General features: G+C 35.3%; 1 protein-coding gene across 1 annotated transcript; it reads right to left on the bottom strand.

Annotated features, from left to right (window-relative positions):
- Positions 1 to 7,565: 7,565 nt before the first annotated feature.
- LOC127126746 (probable BOI-related E3 ubiquitin-protein ligase 3) lies at positions 7,566 to 9,178 on the bottom strand. The gene is made up of 3 exons (XM_051055771.1): positions 8,909 to 9,178; positions 8,426 to 8,819; positions 7,566 to 8,332 (listed from the first exon to the last, which is right to left on the bottom strand). Exons 1-3 carry the CDS (start codon positions 8,962 to 8,964, stop codon positions 7,667 to 7,669), a joined length of 1,116 nt encoding a protein of 371 aa, XP_050911728.1. The 5' UTR covers positions 8,965 to 9,178; the 3' UTR covers positions 7,566 to 7,666.
- Positions 9,179 to 9,509: the final 331 nt, after the last annotated feature.

Below are 9,509 nucleotides of genomic sequence, written 5' to 3'. Positions count from 1 at the left end.
TCATAGCTTTGTAGTTCGTGGAACTAAGACATAACAAAGAAAAGAGAGATTTGATAAAAGTGATGAAAAACATAACTTGACACCAAAAGATAATGGTATTGTAGGAAACCATAAAGGTAACAACTCTGAACCAAAGAGTAAAGCATGCATCAAGCCAAAAATAAAAGGGAATGAAATTTTTGGGATCAAGACAAACACCTCTTGGTTCACAAGGTGGACACTGGTTATTTTTCCTAAAAAGGTATATATGGAATCCAAAGGAAATATGGTATTTGGTCTAAGGAAACAATATATCACTGTTGGGGAACGAAAAATATGAAACCAAAAGATAATGGTATGATTGAATACATGAAGGAATAAACTTTGAACCAAAGAGTAAAACAGGCATCAAGCCAAAAATAAAGGAATGAAATGTTTGGCATCAATAAAAATAACTCCTGGTTCAAAGGCTGGACACTGGTTATTTTCCCAAGAAAGTATACATGGAATCCAAAGGGAAAAGGTATTTGTGAAGCTAGCGGAAATATACCTGACGCATCGTATGCTCGAAGATACAATATAGTCGCCACCGAACTTTATTTATCCCAAAAGAGGGAAGGAAAAATATCGATAAAACCCAAGGGAAAAGAGAAATAGGTAAGGAAGTCGATTATGCAAGGGGAAGGTATTAGTACCCCTTGCATCCATGGTACTCCATGGTAACCGTTTTGATTGCTCTTTGCTTGGATGGGTGTTACTGTCTTCGTGTACCAGCAAAGTGGGGAAAAGCAAGAAAAATTCTCGCCAAGGATTCACATCCTCGTGCCTACATATCCTCATAGTGCAATAACAAAGTCAAAGCTCTGTAGTTCAAAGGACTAAGACTGAAAGAAAGATATGATCAGGGTGGTGTTTAAACCGGAAAAGGCTAGAAACTGACTGAAGCGGTGTTTAAACCAAAGGAAAATGATTGTGGTGTTTAAACCAGAGGTTAAAGAAAAGGGTGGTGTTTAAACCAAAGAAGTAGTGTTTAAAGCAAAGGTCAGTGTTTAAACCGGAAAAGAAGTAAGAGTGGTGTTTAAACCAAAAGAGTGGTGTTTAAACCAAAGGTCGGTGTTTAAACCGGAAAAGAAGCAAAAGGTGGTGTTTAAACCAAAAGAGTGGTTTTTAAATCAAAGGTCGGTGTTTAAACCATAAAAGAAGCAAAAGAGGGTGTTTAAATCAAAATAGTGGTGTTTAAATCGGAAAAGAAGCAAAATTGGTGTTTAAACCAAAAGGAGCTTGGGATGAGATCCACAAGGCTAGCTACTGACTTAACAGTGAATTGACTAGAATTTCACTAAACTCTATGAATAGAGGCGAATACTTTGAGCAATTGGGTCATTCGTCCTGTGCCCAAAATATTCAGAATAAGGATAGGAATGCTCCATCTCACACCTTCTCTATTGCTTAAGGCTCATGACATGTAATCCTTGTCAATGCCTGACAAGTTATTGAAACATGTTCTCAGGGATGCTCTATGGGGATGAGGCAGATGGTTGATGCCTTGACTTGAGCTTAAGGTCTTGTACTTGTTGGAAAGCTTGAGCTCTAAAGTAACAGAGATAAGTCTCATCAAGTGACCAAGATACTTATGGTCACTTGACAAAGACAAAGGGAATGTGTGTAAAGTCAAAGGATTTAGTTGATCAAATGGAAGGAGATGGATAAAATATAATGTATGATCATACAAAGACTATCCTAGGGTCTCATTGTTAGATAGCCCAAGAGTAAGCCATGTGGGTGCAAAAATGTACTAAGTCTGGGTCTCATTGTTAGGTAGTCCAAGAGTAATCCATGTGTGTGTTAATATGTGATAAGCAGAGGTATAAGGCAATGAACAAAAAACAAGATGACAAAATCACAAGTTCAAAAGTTCAACAGGTGAACAAGGTGTAAGTGATCAATAAGTTAATGAGTCCAAGGTCACTCCTAATCAGGCATAGGTCTAAGTCCTAAGTCCAAAGTCTTCAATACCACTCAAAGTCAAGCACGGGTCTTAAGGATTAAGTTTATCCATTCTATCATGTTTTAACTTATCCTTGGGATTGTCAAGCAAACCAAGCACAAGATAAGAAGCATAAGACGAACAAGACAAGATGAATAATGTATGAAGTGATAAAAGTGAATAATGAGACATAAAAGTAAATTGCAAGAATATAAATTGCAAGAATGTAAAGTGCACATAAGTAAATTGCATAAAGTAAATGTTAGAAGGTTAGATGTAACAAGTTACTGATCATGAGGCAAGTGATGCATGTGACAATCATGTTACAATATTGATACAAAATCAAACTCTCAAGGTATAAAGCACGATTATTCAAAACTCAAAGAATAAAGAAGAGAACAAAAAGGCAAAATGAAAGCAAGCTCAAGTGTTTGACTTAGGATCCCCTATCAAACAAGTCAAGGGACCCAAACATATGGCACAACCTAGGGATAACCTATCACAAACTCAAAGTGTCAAAAATATGATCAAATGATCACCTATCAACATATTGAATTAGAGAAGATTGAATCAACCTAAGAGACCATCTATGGATGAATTTAAATGTATAAGCATTGATCAACCAAGTCAACAACTCAAGCTCAAACATCAAGTTGCACAAAAATGAAACAAAGAAAAAAGAATTTAAAATTGATTAAAAAGGGAAATTGAAGAGAAAAACTCAAACCATTAGCAAAACAATAAATAAATGGCTAAGAAAAATACACAAAATCCCAAATATTACTCATGAATGGATTTCAAAAGTTGGATGCAAAAAGGTTTTAAAATGATGAAAAATAAAATCAAAAATGAAATTAAAAAGAAAATGGGAGAAAAATAGCAATTAAATGCAAAAAATAATTTTAAAAATTATGAAAAATATATATGAGATGCAAAATATTTATAGAGATTTTCTGTAAAAAAAATTGGATAAAACATAAATTTAAAATCATTAAAAAAATTAATTGGGAAAATAAAAATAAAAATAAAAATAAAAAGGAAATAAAATAAAACATATAAAATAAAAAGGGCGCCAATGGCTATGTGGTTTGAAAAAATGCGTTGGCGTTATCCCATTGGCTGGGTTATTTTAATCACCCGCTAAGCAACTTCATCTTCAACCTTCCTTTGATTTCTGTAACATCATGAACTCCATGTTTTTGGCCAAAACCTCACTCGTTTCTACAACAACATCTATCATCGTTAATGTCTCTTTTCTTCAAAGCCATTTATTAGCTTTGAGCAAAGAGAATTTTCTCAAGAACACGAAGAAACTTAGTTCTTCAAAGTAAAATTAAATGATGAATATGTAATATAAATTCAAGATAATATAAGGCTTTTAATCAGCGGAACCTCACAAAGAGAGTGGTAACTTGTTTGCTTAGGAATTTAACTCGTACCTACCTTTTCAGTTGAAGCTTCGAAGGTAAACAATGGTGAAATCAGAAGTCTGGTTCCAAGGAGTTTTAGAGCACGACAATGCTTCAGTTAGCTTCAGATGATGTCGATGATGACTTCTGGGCAAAGACTTAAAGTAAAATGAGCTTGATTCGATAAAACAGTTAACTGGTTTTTGGTGGTTTCGAGCTCAAGTGTAGCAAGGTTTTTTTGGCTTTCTAAAGCTTGCAAATAAAGGAAAAATGATCCTTAATTTATAGGAAATGGAATGAGGTCATTGTACGTGTGAATTGGATCTGAAATCGTGTGATCTAGGTTTCTATTTTGTGATTTTCCATCCGTGTGAAGAGAAGGGTGAAAAGTGTGATTCAATGAGTTTGCAAGGTCGTTCTACACTTGGTAGCACACGTCTTAGGTACACAAGAAGTTTGCACATGTGTAGGTGGTCCCATATTGGAGATTGACATGACTTTGGTGACCTGTAATCTGCGCAAAAACAGAGTTCAAGGTCTCATGTTTGAAGCTAGGCCAAACGAAATCCACTCATGCGTATTTTGTTCACTTCATTGCAAGGAATTTAGTTCAAAAGGAATCACATCAAAAGAAACTTTGATCTGAAAATGGCATGATGGTAAAGTTGAGGTCGTGGCAAGGTTCTTTGGTCAGGCATTAGGTCAAGCAACTTCTTGCATATTTGGATAATTTGGGACCTCGTGTTCATGCTTGAATAACTTTTTATTCCCTCGTGCATATTGAGATAAACTTGGGTCAAATTAACTTTGACATAAGCTTAGAAAAGGCAAAAGGAATGAGATCGAAAGGATGCTTGAGCTTAAAATGGCATGGCTTCCAGGTGGAGGTCATGACAAGGTTTTGTTCCGACTTGGAAACTTAGCCCTTTCCAAAATTGAGATTCTTAGGGGGTTGAATTGATGTATGAGCCTTGAAGCAAAGTTATAGAGGAACTCATTAAGAACATTTGACTCAAAGAAACTTGTCAATTGGTTGAAAATTAAAGAAGTTATGGGGTTTTGGACCAAAAGTAAACCATACTTGCAAATTAGGTCAACCAAACTTGTGCAAACTTGAAGTTCTCTTGCATCCCAAGCTAAAATGATGATGGAATGGTCATCCCTTGAATAGAACTCTATTAAAGCTTGAATGATCTTGAGGATGTCTTGAAGATTAAGTGATATGCCATAAACACATGAATCATCCTTGAATCAATGAACCACACTTGCATCTTTCTTGACCAAAATGATCTTTGTTTTATCTTGAATTGAGGCATGATAACCTATATGAACAAGGGAACAAACAAGTACCATCTCTTATTTATGATTTGGTTTATAGATGAGTAAATCAAAGTGAAAAAAACCCTAATGTTAAGATCAAACAAAGAATATGGTCATGCTTGTGAGCCAATGGCCAAATACAAAAGGTCATGCTAAAGTTATGATGATGCATGATATGATTTCATGTTTGCAAATGAAACTAAGCAAAAGGTAGGGAAATGGAGGGTAAATTTTGGGGTATGACATTTTGGTTCCAAAGAGTAGACAATACAATACTGCTGAGGGATGATAATGAAAGATGCACGAGACTTAGCAGTCATTTGATTTGAACCACACTAAAGTCTATGAGTAAAGGTGAATACTCTAAGCAATTAGGTCATTCGTCTCGTACCCAAAGATATTCAGAATGAGGATATAAATGCTCTCTTTCACCTCTTCTTTACTACTTAAGGCTCATGGCATGTGATACTCATCATAACTGGCAAGTTGCTGAATAAGACTCTCCTTGCTGCTCCTTGTGATGAAGTGTTGTTTCATGAAGAAAGAGACTTGACAATTATTTGATTCAAATTGTACTAAAGTCTATGAATATATGTGAATACTCTGAGCAATTGGGTCATTCGTTCTGTACCCAAAGATATTCAGAATGAGGATATGAATGCTCCCTCTCACCCCTTCTCTATTGCTTAAGGCTCATGGCACACAACTTGAATCATGATTGACAAGTGTTGATACACATTTGTTGTGCTTGAACAGTAGTCCACTTTGTCTGCAATGTGAAGACCTTGTACTGACTTGAAGTCTTGAACTCTTGAGCTTCTGAAGTCCAATACAGCTTGAGCATCATTTGCATTTGTCTCCGGTGTCGATACTCCATCATACACATCTTCAACCACATCTTAAAATCTAAATATCATCTTCATTTGTGCAATTCACCTCTCATAATTTTCACCATTGAATTTGTAGATTTATTGAAAATTAATTTGTTTGATATTATGCTTCCATTTATCATTGCAAATAGTTGAATCGAATCAAAATTCTTGATTCCAATTTGTTGGAATAACTCTATGTTTCTTGAGAATGAAGAAGTAAAAATAATTAAGTTGACTGTAAAATAAATATTGTTACAAAATTTGTATTATTGAAAAAGAGGTTTTATTTACAACATAGTGACTTATAGTATACATGCATACTTACAAGTCTCAACTAATTCACACTTTTTAAACTAATTTCATAAACTTTATACTACCAAAATAATTATAATCTAAAATATAGTTCTCAACAAACACGAAAGACTAATGAACTAGGTATCAAATTTTGCACGACAAAAATAATTTATTTTAAAAGCCAAAATAAACTATAGAAAAAAATCAATTCATTCAATCGCAACACAAATTCATAGCCGATTTAGAACAGAGTTTCACCATAAAAGCCAAAACAATGGAAACGAACGAAAGAACTAATCACATAATGGAAAACAAAACAAAAAATATTAAAAACTCAATTTTTGCAAACAAAATGATTTCTTTTCATTTCTAAAGACATTGTTAGCATTAGCAACATTTTCCAAAAAAAATAACATTAAGATTCTCAAAAGAAAAAACGCATGCCCCAAGATCCCCACCTCTTTTGCTTACAATTGACTCAAAATAAAATAAAAAATTGACCAGTCACGTGCTCCTCACATGTTACTAACATTTTTCCCTTTCTTCAGTTCTCTCTTTTCCCATAGATATATAAAAATACGCAAAACACTGAAAATAGTACACACCCGTTCTTTCGGAAAAATCAATTTCATTATTCAGTCGTGGGAAGGAATCAGAAAATAAAAACCGAAACAAAACAGCACAGTAACAGTAGTACAGCAGAGCAGCAGAACAACCAAAACGTAACATGTAATGATAAAAGTGTTTCCCATTTTTAACCGCGTGCCGTAAAATCTCTAACACTGCACCACTATCTTTTTTGTACACACACAATTATTACCCCACAGAACAACCGTACCCCCTACCCTACTTAAAACTAACATTTTTTTTTATTTAAAAAAATTATTAACATAAATAAATAAAATTTTAAATTTATTTAATTTAAATGTCATCTCAAAATGAGGTAGACATAAAGGAGGAATATAATTGGGGTTAATACTACTTTTACTCTATCTAGTCTTTTTTTTTACGAGTGATATGATGAGATGAGATAGCGAAACAGGGTCGCACAGTAGATAGCGTACGACACGCCACACTCAACCACCATCACCGCCTTTATCACACTTCCCAAAACCATCCATAATATATCCACTGCACCGTCTCGAAATTAACATCGCATTAATAAAACGTCACCGTTTTCTTAATTAACCGAACATTTATTTTTCCTTATAAAAGCATGTTTTCGGAGATTAAGATAAGATTTTGTTTTTATTGTGATGTGTGTTGGGAAGCACGGGTGTAGAAAAAACGTGTGGGGTTGCGTTTATGAATTGGCTTTTGGTTAAAAGAGTGAGTTATTAATACAAGAAAATGGCCGTTGCAGACACAACAACAGCGACATTTGCGCGCGTCTTACGTGTCAGCTTTTGCCGCACACTCGTCGCTTTCCAACCCTACCACGTTGACTCCACGCGCCTTTTCTCACGCGCACCTAATCTAATCTATCCCTACGAGGTTTACCTCGTTTCTCTATTGGGGAACTGTCAGGTAGATAGATCAATGCTCCATGGGCCCCACATCCATAAATATTTTAGTTTTCACTTTTTTTATTACCTTCCTAATGAAACAAAGCAAAAACTGCAATAATACAACGATGTAATAATCGTCTAAAAATGGATTAAAGTAATGTAACTAAAACCAAACAAACAAAAAAACAACAAGTGATTCTGGATCAAAATGACTTTTTTTTTTACCATTCATTCTTGTAAAGTTTTTTTTCTCTAAGAAACTAAAGTCTCACTAAAGTAATTGATTCATGTTCATGTTCATGACATGTTAACATGGATACTAGCAGTTTTGAAAGATTTACAAATGGGACAAATATGAAGATTAGACCCACAAACAGCACATAAACAGAGATGTCTACAAGGCAAAATCAACACACAAGATTCATCTTTCCCACAGTTGCTGCATAGTTTCATGCTATTCACAAAATTGCTTCCACCACTTCCACTATCAACACCGCCACCACCACCACCACCACAGTTTCTAATCATCTTCATTGCTTCAATGTTTCTACCATTGTTATCATTATCACCTATACTTCGCCATTCCACAACATTCTCTTCCTCATTGATACTATCATTGCTATCACAACAAGACTCGGCGTCATCGATTTGAGCAGCGTGCCGACCGACCGGAGGAATACTATCCCCATTATCATCTCCGACTCGCTGTGCAAGAAGCTGTTCGAGATTAGAGCGCAGAGCATTGGCTGTGGCTTCATTGCTTTGAGCCAAATCACGCCATATTTGATTCTCCATGCAAAGTGACTTAACTCTTTCTTCTAAAGCCCAATTAGTTCTAGCAATTTTCTCGATTTCTTCTTCTTTAGCCTTCAATCTCTTCGTAACAGTCATGTCAATAGCTTGAATCAGCCTCATCGCTTGTCTCTTCCTCTTCTCTTCAATCTCATATTTCACCTTCTCCATCTAAACAAAAAGTAAAAAAATGAGATTTTCTTCCTTAAATAATAAATGTTGATACGAAATAAAACTCGATATTATTAGAGTCAGAGTGCTTACTTGTTGTGCAATGAGTTGATCGATGTCAAGTTGTTGCCTTTGGATCTGAAGGGAAATGTCTTCACCAAGAAAAGAGAACGAGGAAGAGGCACAACTTTTGTTGTTCTGTGGCGCTGTTGAAGGAGGAAGATAAGAATTCTGAAAAGCGAAATTGATTGAATTTGAATAGTCTCTGGAATCTCTAGAACGTTTTCTCAAGGGAACGTTATAAGTGAGACCACTATCAGAGTTCATAGCAGTTTTCTGAGGTAACGAATCAGCGGTTATAGAGTTGTACGGCGGAAGAATAAGAGCCTCCGTCGCGGCGGTTTTGATAGAAGACGGAGGAACAGAGGAATAACCCATGTTGTTGTAGATGTTGTTGACGTTTGTTTCAACAGGGTTCATCATTTCTCTGCAGAAAGCAAAACATAGAAATTTAAAATCTGATAATAGAGGTTAAAAGAAGAGAAAGGAGAAAGAACATGTAGTTATATTATGTACCTGTTGTTTATGAGTTGAGGGGAAAAGAGGTGAAGATGGCGAGCCTCAACTGCCATGATGAAGAAATAGAGAGAAGAAGTAGAAGAGAGAAAAAAAGGATATGAAATGAAATGGGTTGTTTTGGGATGTTTATATGCGTTTTAGGAGGAAAGAAAGGAAGAATAGATACAAGTAATGAAATGAAAACCGAAGAAAATAAATGGCATGCTGACAACTCTATATGGTGGGGTTTTTCAAAGTTTTCCTTGGTATGGTCCACACACTATTAAAAAATTGAAATCAGTTTTGGAAAATAGAAAGAGTAAAGATAGTGTTTGTTTCTGTGAATCAGAGAGATTTATTATTTTTTGTTTTCTAAAAATAAAATTCTGAGGCACAAAACGGATCAGACAAGTCAAGGCGAAGTTATTGCCATTTTCTAGGGGTATTTTAGTAAAAAAAGAGTAGTAAAAAAAAATGGCAAAACGCCACGTAATTGTGCCAACTAAGAAACGCCACGTAGGAAACGCTAGAGTCCAAGGTTGTTGTTTAGTTATATTTCTGGTCGTGGAAGGAAGAACAACGTGATAATAGTGGGACCCAGGAGAAACGTGTGTGGCAG

This window comes from Lathyrus oleraceus, chromosome 1 (assembly GCF_024323335.1).
Source record: "Lathyrus oleraceus cultivar Zhongwan6 chromosome 1, CAAS_Psat_ZW6_1.0, whole genome shotgun sequence".
Classification (NCBI taxonomy): Eukaryota; Viridiplantae; Streptophyta; class Magnoliopsida; order Fabales; family Fabaceae; genus Lathyrus; species Lathyrus oleraceus.
Note: the sequence above shows the minus strand (reverse complement) of the source record. Positions and strands in the feature narration are given on the sequence as shown.

What these genes read in the sequence shown, in the direction of transcription:
- LOC127126746 (XM_051055771.1), bottom strand. Translation starts at nt 8,964, where the DNA reads ATGGCAGTTGAGGCTCGCCATCTTCACCTCTTTTCCCCTCAACTCATA. An exon ending in CCTCAACTCATAAACAACAG is followed by an intron (nt 8,820 to 8,908) that starts GTACATAATATA and finishes TGCTTTCTGCAG; the next exon opens with AGAAATGATGAACCCTGTTG. An exon ending in ATCAACTCATTGCACAACAA is followed by an intron (nt 8,333 to 8,425) that starts GTAAGCACTCTG and finishes CTTTTTGTTTAG; the next exon opens with ATGGAGAAGGTGAAATATGA.